General features: G+C 42.3%; 1 protein-coding gene across 4 annotated transcripts in view; it reads left to right on the top strand.

Moving 5' to 3' along the window:
- LOC134569351 (torsin-1A-interacting protein 1-like) overlaps nt 1-15,081 on the top strand; it is a 36,997-nt gene that overhangs the window by 16,285 nt on the left and 5,631 nt on the right. For all 4 annotated transcript variants that reach the window (XM_063428322.1, XM_063428320.1, XM_063428321.1 and 1 more), the window contains 4 exons: nt 5,230-5,298; nt 6,343-6,429; nt 7,225-7,305; nt 8,234-8,284. In XM_063428322.1, coding sequence (XP_063284392.1) covers nt 5,230-5,298; nt 6,343-6,429; nt 7,225-7,305; nt 8,234-8,284 — 288 coding nt within the window. The remainder of the gene's footprint in view (nt 1-5,229; nt 5,299-6,342; nt 6,430-7,224; nt 7,306-8,233; nt 8,285-15,081) is intronic.

Below are 15,081 nucleotides of genomic sequence, written 5' to 3'. Positions count from 1 at the left end.
ACCATATGGATCATAGCACTCCAAGTACATCTGTCAGTCACTGCCCCTCTGAGATCCAACAACTTCATGTCCGTGGCTTCAGTGGCCTCATCTATCCATCTACGTCTCTGTCGTCCCCTTCTTCGTGTGCCTTCAATCTTTCCCAGCATCAGAGTCTTCTCTAGAGAATCCTGCCTTCTCATTATATGGCCAAAATATTTGAGCTTCAAGGGACACTATAGTCACCTGAACAACTTCAGCTTAATGACGCAGTTTTGGTGTATAGAACATGCCCCTGCAGCCTCACTGCTCAATCCTCTGCCATTTAGGAGTTAAATCCCTTTGTTTATGAACCCTAGTCACTCCTCCCTGCATGTGACTTGCACAGTCTTCCATAAACACTTCCTGTAAAGAGAGCCCTATTTAGGCTTTCTTTATTGCAAGTTCTGTTTAAGTAAGATTTTCTTATCCCCTGCTATGTTAATAGCTTGCTAGACCCTGCAAGAGCCTCCTGTATGTGATTAAAGTTCAATTTAGAGATTGAGATACAATTATTTAAGGTAAACTACATCTGTTTGAAAGTGAAACCAGTTTTTTTTTCATGCAGGCTCTGTCAATCATAGCCAGGGGAGGTGCGGCTAGGGCTGCATAAACAGAAACAAAGTGGTTTAACTCCTAAATGGCAGTGAAATTGCAAGGGAATGATCTATACACTAAAACTGATTTATTTCGCTAAAGTAATTTAGGTGACCATAGTGTTCCTTTCAGCCTCATGATCATAGCTTCCAGTGAAAAGTTTGTCTTGATTTCCTGTAGTACAGATTTATTGGATCTTCTTGCAATCCAACGGATTCTGAGCAGTTTTCGCTAACACCATAGTTCAAAGGTATCAATTCTACGACGCTCAGCCTCCTTTATAGTCCAGCTCTCACATGCCTATGTTACTACTGGGAATACCATAGTTCTGACTATGCAGACCTTTGTTGATAGTGTAATTTATTTAGTTTTTACCAGCTTGTCCAAGCTTGCCATAGCTTTCCTCCCAAGAAGCAAACATATTTTAATTTCATGACTACAGTCATGATCTGAAGAGATCTTGGATCCCAGGAAAATAAAATGTCACTGCCTCCACTTCTTCCCCATCTATTTGCCAGGAACTAAGATTGCTGTTTGCCATGATCTTAGTCTTTTTAATGTTAAGCAGCAAGCCAGCTTTTGCACTCTCTTCTTTTACCCTCATCAATAAATCTTTTAGTTCTTCCTCACTTTCAGCCATAAGAGTAATATCATCCACATATCTAAAGTTGTTGATATTTCTTCCAGCAATATTGATTCCAGCTTTGGATTCATCCAGCCCATCCTTACGCATTATGTATTCCGCAAATATAAGTTGAATAAATAAGGTGGCCATATACAACGTTGTCGCACTCCTTTCCCAATCCTGAACCATTCTGTTGTCCCATGTCTGGTTCTGACTGTGGCTTCTTGGTTACTCCCATCTGGTACTCCCATCTCTTTAAGAACTTGCCACATGTTGTGATCCACACAGTCAAAGGCTTTAGAATAGTCTCTGAAGCAGAAGTAGGTGTTTTTATGGAACTCTCTGGCTTTCTATAATATCTATATTATCCATCGTACATTGGCAATTTGATCTATTGTGCCTTGTCCTCTGTGGAACCCAACTTGTACATCTGGTAATTCCTGGTCCATATATTGTTTGAGTCGAGCTTGTAGGATCTTAAGAATTACATTGCTGGCATGTGAAATTAGTGCAATTGTTCGATAATTGGAGCACTATTTGGCATTGCCTTTTTTTGGGATTAGGATGTAGACTGCCCTTTTCCATTTTTTTGGCCACTGTTGAGTTTTCCAAATTTGTTGGCATAAGGCAAGCAGAATTTTCACAGCATCATCTTGCAGAATTTTGAATAGTTCAATTGGTATTTCATCAACTCCTGCAGCCTTGTTATCTGCAAAGCATCCTAGGGCCCATCTCACTTTGCTCTCCAAGATTTCTGGTTCCATCTCATTGGACCAACTATTGAGGTCATCACTGCTGTTAAGATCCTTTCTGTATAGATCTCCAGTGTATTCCTGCCATTTCTTCTTTATCTCATCTTCTTCTGTTAAGTACCTGCCATTTTTTTCTTTTATCACACCCACTTTGGCATGAAAGGTAACTTTTAGATCCCCAGTTTTCTTGAATAGATCTCTTGACTTTCCCATTCTTTTATCTTCTTCCATCTCTTTTCATTGCTCATTTTCATTTTGCTCATGTCATCTTCTTGCTATCCTTCTGTATTCTGCATTCAGTTGGACAATTATTTTCCGATCTCCACTACCTTTCTTTTCATGGTCACAGTCACACATATATACACAACCATGTAAAGAAAATAGCTCATGCAAACATCAACAACTTTGTATTCTTAACATTATACAATTCCTTTAAGCATTGCAGTGGAGTAAAGTGCAACAGTTTGTTAAATCGGTTGTGGGATAGATGGGCAGAGGCTGGCAGCTCAGCAGCAGTTTCCTACAGGGACTACTAGTTTGAAGGGGGAGTGTGCTGCTGGAAACAGGTTGATTACTTTGTTTCTGCTGGCCATGAACTGCTACCAGGAGGACGCTTTTTTTTTAACATTCTTGCAGCAGAGGCAAGCAGATTGTCTAATAATAAAGTATGGTGTAATCTGGCTGCAGCTCACTGGCAGCCAGAGAAAGTTTAAGAGTAAAAGAAGGGAATTTTAGAGAAAAAAAAGTACCGGGGGGAAAGGCCTCTTGCTCAAATGTTTTCCAGGTCTGGGCTCCCCTGTGTCCTGCTGTGCTGCCCATTTCTACTCTTCCTCATTTTCAGTGTTTTCTTGACACTGCATGAAGGTTAGACTAATACAGTGCCATGTGACCAGAAAAGTGTGAATACATTTCTCTAGCCCCATTCCTAAATGGATCAGTGACGGGATAACAACAATAACAGTATTAAAATTCTTTAGATCCAGGGTTTTACAGGTCTACAGTCAGGGCTAAAGTCTCTAAAGTACAATACTCTAACACCACCACCAAAGGTGGCCCTGAAGCTTGAAGAAAAGGGCTCACCACAGTGTCCCATAGGATTAGATTTAGGTAATCTGTTTTGCTCTGAAATAGTTATTTTAAAAAAAAAAGAAAATAATAATTTTGAATAAATAATTTGGGACATTAAGAAGTTGGGAAATACAAATAAGTACTGTGCTTAGTTTTGGGTAATAGAAAAGAAAATGGTAGTGTAGTTTTTTAAAAAGCCATTTCAGGGGGCGGAGCTAACCGTGCAGCAGAGAGGTCGCATTTTTCGGAGCTCCGTCTCTGACTATCGCAAAGTTGAAATATATGGTGGAAACCGGGCTAGATATAACCCACAATTAACTCTAGAGAAAGCAGAAAGGCCATGGGCAGAAAATCTAAAAAGGCGAAAGCCGACAAAAGCCCGCACGGGAGGGATATCGGAGAAATGCTCCGGGCCACGCAACAGGCCGCATGGTCCAAAATGGCGCTGCCTGACGATATGTCCTCGTACTCATCGGAGGATTTCTCCACAGAAGTCCCAGAGGGGGCCGCATACAGACACCCTTCGGAAGGCAAAACCAAAAGCCTACCAACCGGGGACCCGGTCACGGCTGACCAGCTCAAGGCTATGTTGGCGGAACTCCGCAAAGATTTGGCAGCAGACATGGCCTGCTACCGTAAGGCCATAGAAGGAGCCACAATAAAAATTACGCAGTTGGAGGCCTGCACTAGCACCCATGGGGAGAGGCTTCAAAACGTCGAACAGAAAATAACTGACCTGATCAACGGGCAAACAGCGACCACTGACCGCCTAGACGCCATGGAGGATCAGAGGAGACGTTATAACCTCAAAGTAAGGGGGATACCGGAGTCGGTAGCCCCTACGGACTTACCCCACTATATCAGGCGCCTCCTGGAAGTCTTGTTCCCACCGAAACGGGTGAAAACTGTCAAACTAGATGGTATGTTCCGGCTGCCGAAATCACCTCGAGCACCGAAGGCAGCGACCGCGGATCTCATTTTGCGGTTTCAAACGCTGGCAGACAAGACAGATCTTCTCACGGCACTGCGGGGCAAAACTCCCCTGATGTTTGAGGGGTCGTCGCTCACGGTGTTTCCAGACTTAACCAGAAATACGATCAACTGGCGGAAAACATTACAGCCCCTTCTGCACCACCTCCGTACCAGAGACATTCCATACAGATGGGGCACTCCACGGGCAGTACAGTTCACCCATAACGAGACCCACTACAAGGCACAGAACCGACGGGAGCTGGAAACCCACCTGCAAACCATCGGCATCCTGCCAACGGCGCCAGAGAGCAGTAGAAGCCTATCCCAGCTGAACCCGGCCGGCATCCGAGAATTCGTCCCACGGGACTCCCCTAGATTCTCTACTGGTGGATCGCCCACCTGAAAAAACGGAGACCAGCCACCAAAAGAGGGATTACCCTCACCATCCCGCTCCACCAACCATGCAGAAGCAACGGTCCGTATAGTCAGAGACTCATAATACTCGGACTCACTACTCCTCTCTGGACACTAACATAACACGTTATCACAATTTGACGTATTAGTTATACTTTTGTTTAGGTTTTTATTCACCTCAGCTATAGTAGGTACAGCCTATTTCTTATAACATACGAGGGCAATACAAGGGGGCTTTGCTCTCACGAAGAGGGCTACCGTTTATGAGATAGCAAACCACATTAGAGAGCACACACCCAACCAAACCGCCGGTTCCCGAAACACTCGCACAAAGATGCTGGCACGTACACACAACACATAGAGGCACAATACAGCCGAATTGTAGAGTGATAACCTGACATCCCTCCCCCCCCCCCCCCCCCCCCCCCTCCCGCCGACACAGAGCTGGACACATAGGTTATGAACATGGGGGGAAGCCCTATAGGGCTAACTGTTTAACCGTTAGGCTACACGAGTCTTAATCCCTCACAGGGCCTAAAATCTTTATAACACATTTATTTTTCCTTTTGTTTGAAGAACTCATATTACTATAAAAAGTGCAAGGATAAAAAAAAAAAAAAAGCCACGTTTGTTATACAATGCATGTGATGTCTGTGAACAAAAAGCTGTTGTGGCTTCGTTCACAATGTTGTTACCACTTTGCACACAAAAATAAATAATTCAAAAAAAAAAAAAAAAAAAAAAAAGCCATTTCAGGTTGTTTTTTATTCCAAAACCTGATAGATCCATTGAGTGTCGAAGAACAAGTGAACAGGAATGAGAAACTAAGGAAAGAACGAGAAACTAAGGAAGGTAAGAAAATACAGTGACGCTATCCATATAAATATCTTGAGATAGGTTGTGAATGATGCTGCGTTTTTATTGTGGACTTTGAAGCTGTTTTGCCACTGAGTAAGTGTGAGCACTTGCACTGTGATACTCTGGTCCTGCACTGGCACTTTATCTCGAATTCCTATCTTCCACTATGCTGATGGATTTTAAAGCGGAACTGTCATGCCGAACTTACATTTCCCCAATCGCGCACTGGTTTTTATTTTATTCTAAGTTCAACGGGAATTATGGATTTTTATTTTAGTCTTTTTTGGGGCTGAACATAGAAGGTTTTAGAAAAAAGAAGACATCTAATGATAAGTATGATATATATATATATATCTTTATTTTTATTTTTTACAGGTATCTAGGTTTATTGCTTCCCCCTCACTATTTTTTATGGTGAGGGGAGGGTAGGTAGGGTTTTGTTTTATTTGGGGGGGGGGGGGGGTTACTAGTGGCTTGGGCACCTCTAATTACCTGTGGTGTGGAGGGTCATTTTTACATTTAGCCCCCACCCGTCACCCATAGGTGGGGCAATAAGACACCCCCCCCTATTGTCATTTATGGCCCCCTCCCACCGCTCATAGGTAGGGACCAGGGAGGGACAATATGTCCTCCCCCTATTGTCATTTAACCTAGGGCCCCTACCTGCCACTCATGGGGAGAGGAGGCAGTAGGTACCCCGCATTTGTCACTTAGAGCCCTTACCTGCCGCTCATGGGTGGGGGCTGAGGGGGGACACCAGGCCCGCATTTAGTTTTAAAACTTTCCCTTACCTTTTAAAAAAAAAAAAAAAAAAAAAAAACATTTTTAAGGTTTTTAGAAAACCAAAAACCCCAAGTATTTGCTTAGAACAATACTTTGTTTTTTTGTTTTTCTCAAAGCCTTTACAAAAAAGGATAGGGAAAGCTTTTAAAATTGTTTTAATTTTATGGTTTGGACATATCTGTGACAGTGTCATGGGATGGCCTCTGTTCTGTTCCCTCTTACATAATGTGTGTTTCACCTTTTTCACCTTTTCAGATAGGTATGAAAAGAGAAGAACTGATGCTTACTTCAGGCTGAATAAACAGCCAATATCGACTTCTCCTCGGCATGAGTACCCACAAAGTGAGTGAAGGACAATACGACAGATCTTTTTTTTATTGTTCTTAATTCTGATATAATAATGTTATTGGAAATATGGCAGAGTTGTAATCCCTGTATATTTTGTATCACTTTGACAGAAAGTATTCAAGAGCATGGAACAAATTTTAAATTTGTGCAGTCTGCGCATTACGTTTCTTTGAATCGTGACCTAAATAGTGAGTGAAGGACCATATCAAAGATAATTTACATTAACTAGCTCAGGTTATCTATGGTGTATACATACAAAATATGGCTAGCGCTCAACAGATGTGGATCGATATATGTAACATGCAGCCATTAAAGTACAGAGTGCCAAATGAGATAGAGAAAACCTGTGTTCCTCCAGGTCCATAGATAACATGAAGAAAAAATAAACTCAAAGCATACCATAAAATATTGGATAGAAAAGATCTTTATTCAAAAAACAAGATGTAAAAAAACACACAAAATATAAAGTGCAAGCATGCAAAAAAATGAACGATGTAAACAGCCATATAAACCCAGGCACTAAAGTGCTCACTATATAAGTCGAAAATTTAAGATAACAAGTGGTATACTAACCCAGAACTGGAGACTCACAAAACCCCGACTTTTCAGTGTTCAGCCTTCCTCATTATCCCTGAAGAAGGCTGAACACTGAAATGCCGGGGTTTTGTTGCAATATATATTGCAGCAAAAACAGAGAATATGAGAATGGCAAAAGGCTTTGATAAACTCAATAGCTTGGCCTTTGCATATATACACATACATTTGGTGTGTTTTTTCTTGTCTTGACAGAAAATGATGAAGGAAAAGAGGCTTATGAAGAATTCCAATCTTTTAACCAGTCATTTGTTTCTCAGACACGTTCCCCAAATGGTAAGTGAAAGATTATAAAATTGACAAGTTTTTGTTTAGATAAAATGAAAGCTATTTGCGTTTCCATGTTTGAAAAGAGGTGATGTTTTTTTTCTTCTTATGCATAAACACAGGCAGTGATACAGATAATCAAATGTAGTGCATGAGAGATACAGTATTTGCAAAGGTTACATCTCGAAACTTGCAGAACCAAATTTAGAATTTTAATATTTTTAGTTCTCATTTCCAATGTAAATACCAATGTAAGCTGTTATTATTAGTAGCAGCAAGTAGATATTTGTGGTCTCGAAATACTGACTTATTTCCATGGTTCACCACTACCTTTAGTGACTGTGACTGCATGCCATCGACATCACTGCCAACATTATTTTATATTATTTACTCGTTTTCATATATCGCCATTCTATAATTGTAAAGCATTATGTAATATGTTGGCATGATATACATTAAATTAATAATTATAACAACATCATCTCACATCACTTGTCTCTTAACACCAAGATGAGGTAGGTTTTCATTTTGGTGAGATAGCTGCAATAGGTAAAATTTTGGGACTAGCAAGGGAACAAGTCGGTTACTAGTGCTTATTGTCTCCTACTGTCCTCTGTGGAGGAAGTTGATAGTCTACCAACCTGGAAATTTTGGCAAGAGTTCTCTCTCACCAACGTTGGCAAAAGTAATTTTAAAGTGTCGCGATTTGTTGGTAGAACTTCCAACAACATTGTACTGGAGACCTTTTTTGGGTATCTAGTGGACGACTTATGGCAGCTGCAGTTTTATTATATTTTCAGTTTTATTATGTTTTCATGTCTAATCTTTTAGCTGTACTGTTTTACATATTCTGTTTCTGTACCTAGCTTTCTCTTCTCTTTGCTTTATTTATTTATTTCCTGCTCATTTTAAGCTAACTGGATGCTTTGTTTTTCAGACTCTAAAGCTACTGGAAATTACTCACAGGGAAAGCTTACATTTTCGGATGGTATGTTATCTATGATTATCTATGATTATGATTTTCTATAGGCTTTTGTTCAAATAATATAGTACATTTTCGGCTGCAAAATACTTTTTTTAAAGGGAAAAATTTGTCGGCATATCTTTGATCATTTCGCAAACCTTGTATGTTTTCAAAACTACAATATTTCTTTAGTCAGAAATAAATTGGCTACAGAACCTGTTTACACCAGGTGAAATCCATGTGTCATGATTTTAAAATGTTTACTCCAGCCAAACACCAGTCTTTCCATAAAACACTAGTTTTGGTTAGAGCAACCCTTGTTGTGCTGGTCTGCACCCCCTTCCCTTCCCCCCCCCCCAAAAAAGAAATATATATATATATATATAGAACACTCAGTTCGGTCCAGTGCCGAGACCAAGTTCACCCTGCAGCTCAATCCTCCATGGCTGATGTCACTCCCCCATGCCAGAGGGGAAAGTAGATCAGGAAGTGATGAGGTGAGGACATGGGCAGCACTGTGGAGGGTAGGGTGTGACACCATTTGATGTCTGCAACCAGCATGGTGTACGCGTGCTTACTTCAGACAACAAATTTGCATAGGATTCTTATTAGCCATCCAGAACTCTTTTTCCAGGCTGGCTAGTGACTAATGATTTTGCAGGAGGTGGAGTTACATCTTCTGCAACGGGAGGGTTAATCTCCATGTGTGCAGCGTTTCATAGCAAAATGTACAGACTCCAGGTGCCATAACCACTTCACACCAGTGAAGTGGTCACAGTGCTTGAAGTAACCCTTTAAGCTTTTGAGAAGTGGTCAGAAATGCTAATTTAATAAAATAGATTCTATGTTCATGGAATAGTAAGCAAACAAACTAAAATAGAGCATGATAAACTTATTATGAAGTTTGTCAGTTTGCTTAGTCTGGCACACCCGTGAGCTAGGGGAGTTTCTTCAGCCTCTCAACCACTCCGTAATCCACCCAACTGATTTTCACGTGACCTAACCATGCATGAGAAACTATGTGCATACTCATAACCTTTGCAAACAAAAGAGCAAAGGAGTATCATGGAAACAATGACAAACTAATTCTCTGCATACAGAAAAGGTGTAACAACTGATCGATAACTGATTGTTTGTGTGCGTGTGTATATATATATATATATATATATATATATATGTGTCAAGGGCTCATGATAGTACAGAGGAAAATACACTGATGAGTGTAAGATGGTATTAAAAGATAAAGTCGGTTGTGGTGTGCCGGAACCGACGATGAGGTAGGCCTGTAAATAAAGAGGGCCTACCAAGAAGAAATGTAAATAAAAAGGAAAGTTTAATAATGAGGAGTGGTGGGAGGGTCATTCAGCGCTGACCTCGAATGGTATGGAGCCAGGTAAGGGGTGTCCCTTAAGTAGGGAAGGGGGTGTGTCATATGCCCCTCCCACTATTACATGCCAAATGGCCTTAATACTTGTGTTAGGGGCTCATGATAGTACAGAGAAAAATACACTGATGAGTGTAAGATGGTATTAAAAGAGCAAGTCGGTTGTGGTGTGCCGGAACCGACGATGAGGTAGGCCTGTAAATAAAGAGGGCAAAAATAGAATATCAAATTTATTACATACCAACAATACATAAACATTAACCAGACATGTCTTAAAATGGACTTCTTAATTCTTGTACCGGGTTAGGTATGTATCAAGAGTAAGCAGAGTATTTCCAACGCCCCAGTGTCTTAATAACATGAACCGAAATGTTTACACTGGAGGCTGTGGAGGCCGCTCCTATGCGAAAGGAATGGCCTGAATAGTTAGCTGATTTGAGGCCTAGCTGGGTTAGTAAAGACCTGACGTGGGTCATAAAGGTGGTAGTAGTGAGTACCGAACCTTGTAGAATGAAAAGTGGTTGTGATGGTGGTGCGTTGCTATGCTGGGTATATGGGTCCAGTAGCTTGACGGGGCACCACCTGTTGTGAGTAGGATAGTACTTAACCTCTACTGGAGGAGCATGTTGACTGGTTTTGGAATGGGGCAGAGTCAGGATATAATGGTTCATGTGTTTCGTTACGTGTGAATCAAGCAGGATGTGAGTAGACTGTGTCATGTTGATGGAGGTGAATTCTCTTGGTCTCAGGAAACCATAAAAGGCTACGTATATTGCTGTTTTAATGACAAGATTTGTGCTGGCGTCAAAAGGTTTTAAATCTAGTAAGTTGGATGTCTTTAAAAATATGAAAATCTATAGGTAGCCTCTGAGCCGTATGCGGGGGTTCGGATCTCTGGATACCCCTAAGGATATTCTTCACTTGGTAAGAGGACATGAAACTTGAGTTGTTTGGTTGTAAAGTTAGCATGTGATGTTGGATGCCTGTCAGATATAGCTTGATTGTGTTGTATGATAGTTTGAGTGTGAGGTGGCAAAAAGAAGCAAACCCCAACGAGGATGTCATGATGAAAGGTTGTAAGATGTTGTGTTCCGCAAGGAATCTTTTAAATAAAATGAAAGCTCTGTTGTAAGTTTTCCTGGTATTAGTGGACAGTGCTAGTTGGGACAATGTTCTGCTATGTTGCATGATAGCGTCTAGTCTATTACTAGAGGGTGAAATAGTGGAGTGGTCGTAGCTGTGAGCGTGGTTGACGGGAGTATTTGACGAAAAGCCTGGATTTTAAAACGAGACAAATTGTCAGCAGCCGTGTTACATACACCTGGAACATGAACACAACACAAGAAGAAATTATGACATGCAGCCAACCAAGTGAGTTTCCTCAGAAATCTCATAATAGTCAGGGATTTGGAGCGGCCTTTGTTAATAATGTGACAAGTTGCTTGGTTGTCTGAGTAACAACGTACTGATAAACCTGCCCATAAATGCCCCCATGCCACGGCAGCCGCCACGATGGGATAGATCTCAAACAGAGCTGAGGTAGTGGAAAAACCCTCCAGGTCCTGAACCTCTTAGCTGCCCCAAAGCCATTTGTTCCCTAAAATTGCTGCAAAACCTGTGGTAGACGCCGCGTCTGACCAAATGGTAGGTGAGGAGTCAGACAATTGAGGGAGGAACATACTTTTACCATTCCAGGTGGTTAAAAATTTTCGCCACATGAGTAGGTCTGCCGTGGCTTGGGTATCTAGGGATAACCTGTGCGCATCATGTAGAAAAAGTGGGAACATGTAAAGGAGTCGTGAGATGAAGGCACGGCATTGAGGTATGATGCGCATAGCAAAATTGAGTGACCCCAGCAGAGACTGTAGTTATTTGCGGTTGCAAGTACCGAGTTGTATGTAGAGATTTATGTTGGTGAGAATGTTTTCTACCTTGGCGCGTGGCAGGCTAGCTTGCATGGTGGCTGAGTCTAGTATGATACCCAGGAATGTGATAAGGTATCTGGCCCTTCGGTCTTGGTGGGGGAAACTGGGACACCCAACTGTTCAAATAGGCTGATGGTTTCCTTGAGGCTACTGGGAGGGGAAATATTCTCCTCGACCAGTAGGAAATCATCCAGATAATGTAGTACTGTAGGACATCTGGCTATATTTAGTAATAACCAGCATAGGGTTTCAGCCAATACGTCAAAGATGGCCGGACTACTTTTAGAACCAAAAGTTAGACGTGAGAAAAATAAGTAGTTCCCGGCCCACTTGATGCCATGTAGGTGCCACAGTGTAGGGTGGATAGGCAGTAACTTGAAAGCATTTGTGATATCGGTCTTACTGAGCCATGCTCCGACCCCCGCCTGTATGATAGCTGTAATGGCGTGATCTATGGTGGAATATTGTAGTGAAAATTCCTCAGAGGGTATAAGGGAGTTCAGACTAAGAGTGGCGGAGGTGTGGTGCCGATCGATGATAAGTCTCTGTTTATTGGAAGATTTCCCCATGACAATACCGATGGGGTTTGTCCGCCATGTGGTGAAAGGAGGGGACTGGAAAGGCCCCAATAGGAAGCCCTCTGCCACTTCCTTGGGTATGAGTGTGTCAACAGCTGTAGGGTTTTGCTGTGCGGACTGTAAATTAGGGCATTCCAGGATTCCGGAAGGCATGTGTATGATACCTGTGTGGAATCCTTCTGATAGCCCCGAAATTATGAATTCCACCAGATGTCTAGACGGGTTATGTAACAGTAATGTCGTAAGTGTAGAAATGTTTATCAATGTTAAGTATTGTTTAGGATACATTTTATTAGGACGCATGGTTTTAGCATGTGCCCCGAAACATTTTAAACATATATGCAATAACCGACATCCACTGTAATTACATGATCCGACATTAAAGTTGTTACATATCTGGGACTTGCCCAGAAACTTGATAGGCCGTCCTAGTTTGTCTGTGGGCGTTTTTTCTGTAGTACCAGTGGAACTAGTGCCCTGCCAGGGGGTACGTTCGTTCGCAGTGGTGGGATAGAAATTAGCCGTATGAGCCATAGAGGAGCAGTATGCACAAGCCGGCGTTCTTAGACCTGCAAAGTGTCTGCAGAAAATGACCGTATCTATCTTGCTCCAGCTGGACCTTGTCCCGTACTGGGAGAAAGCGCCAGACACTTTAGCAGAAAAGGATCTATTGTAATCGTAGAAAGCTGACCCACGATATTTGTTGCCCAGGTCCACCAGCTTGAGCATATACAGATCAAACTCCTCACGCCTGTGGGGATATACTGCACAGATGACATCACGGTAAATGCCAGCGTTAACCTCTTGATCGTCAGAGGTGGTGGCTGGAGAAACTAATTGCAACTCGACTGGTGCTGGGGGGGTTGCAGCGGGCTTCCCAGCGGGCGTCCCAGCCATGGTAAGGGCTGAGGTGACCGATTCGAGTTTCTCCAGCCTGGAGTTGACCCTGCTCATGGATGCCATGAGGGATGAAAGCATGCCATGTATTTTTCCCGGGTTAGACTGGCTAGTCCCTTCCCCTGCATCAATGTTATCGGTTGAGGTGTGAAGTAATTTGTAGAGTTCCGCTTTCCTTGCTGTTGCGGGGAATGGGATTTGTCGTCTCCTGAGTTCGCTGGTTATGCGAGGGATTGTCCATGATCTGAAGGATGCCGGACTAGCCACCTTTCCTCCCTGTGATGGAGTGTTTGCTCTAGCCGGTGTGCCCGGTAGGGAGAAATCCTCTACCCCTTCCTGAGACATACTACAAACAAAACAATTAATTAGTGTATGAAAACCACCAAATTGTACTGGCAGGCCGGATGGTGAAACATTATACTTGTTTGGAGACAGGTGAGGCCCTACTAATTGCCAAGCGGCTTGAGAGGCTCTATCTATGCGTTGGCGCGAGGGGATTTGAGGCCACTCGTCGTAGTGGCAGGAGTTTTAGGCCTCTCGGTGACTATAAGACAGAAAAACAGGGGAAGGGAGTGACAGGTGAGGCCCTCTCTGTGCAACATGCAAGGCGGCTCGTTAACGTGTGGCCCGATGGATGTTTTCCTCCGAAACGTTGAGGGTGGGGTGTTGGCCTCGCGGGACCACTAATTGATGGCGACTGCCAAGAAGGGGTAAATACCTATTGGGAAGCCTATGACCCTATTGCCAGTACTCTAACCTAGGGGGGAAGAAATGAAATGTATGGTAGAATACCATATGAGCAGGTGTACGTACCTGGTAGTATGACAAATCTCACAGGAAAAACCGTGTGGTGCAAATATATTTAAGCTTGACAGCCTGAAATGGGTAAAAGAGAGTAGTATGATGAGTGTGGATTGTTGGGAAGAAACAGACTTGTAGCCTGTACCAGCGATGTTTTTAAGGCTTGCTGGCTTATGACTTGTAAAATGAAATGTTGTGATATACCATGGGAATATAAATGTATACTAAGGAAAAGTGATGCCGTGGCTTTAATAAAACATCTGTAAGAGGAAGGTGAGGGAGGCCGTGGCCTATGTATAAACAGCATATGTGTTATATAACAATAGTGTGTAAGGGAAACATAAAATTGATGTAAGTTATATATATATATATATATATATGTATATTATTGTGCAGGAATAACGACGTATGATTGGTTGGCTTAGAAACGTGTGATTCAACCCAAGCATGCATGAAAAGGGAACTATAACCTTATGTATGTGTCATAGTTAACAACAAAGAAATGAAGCCTGTAACGTAGGCTGAGTCAATTTAAATGAAATGGATAATTATGGAAAACTCCTGGAAGCGTGGGAGTCAAATGATCCATACAGAAATGTTAGCTGATTTCATGCACCTTGATAGAATAAGTGATACCTTTAAATAGAAAGGACAATAGTCTGTCTATTAAAACAAGCAACTATTTAACCGAATGTATATACATGAAATGATGAACTGTAACTCACGAAACAGATCTATGCGTAATGCATAGCAGAATAACCGAACCCAATATGAAGGGAACCAGAAGCTAGGACGAATAGTTTAAACGTATGCATTTTTATGCGAACAGCAAGCGTGCTTAAATATAACATGAATAAAGTGCCGAACAGAAAACACAAATGATAATTGTTCAGTGTAACAAGGGAACATTTTGTGCGAAATGATCACTTCACTTAATACGTCTGATTTAGCCGAACAACCGTACGAAATGAAGCCGCGAAACGGCTTGTGTAATTGCGACATAGCAGAGAAAAAAACGTAAAGCGAGGACCCGTGCTGTACCGTGCGCCGTGGGAACCGATCCTGGCGTGACAGATAGGTCTAACTTACGATTTAGGAGTCCCTGGGACGCGATCTACGACGAAGACCGGGTTAAGAAGCTGGACGGACGGAAAAGGCCTGCAACAGGATTCCTAGACACAGCTTGCCGCGGAGAAACTCGTGGGTAAGAAAAACCAAGATGGCGTCTGAGAGAAC

Source organism: Pelobates fuscus, chromosome 7 (assembly GCF_036172605.1).
Source record: "Pelobates fuscus isolate aPelFus1 chromosome 7, aPelFus1.pri, whole genome shotgun sequence".
Taxonomy (NCBI): Eukaryota; Metazoa; Chordata; class Amphibia; order Anura; family Pelobatidae; genus Pelobates; species Pelobates fuscus.
This window is presented reverse-complemented; position numbering and strand designations above follow the sequence as displayed.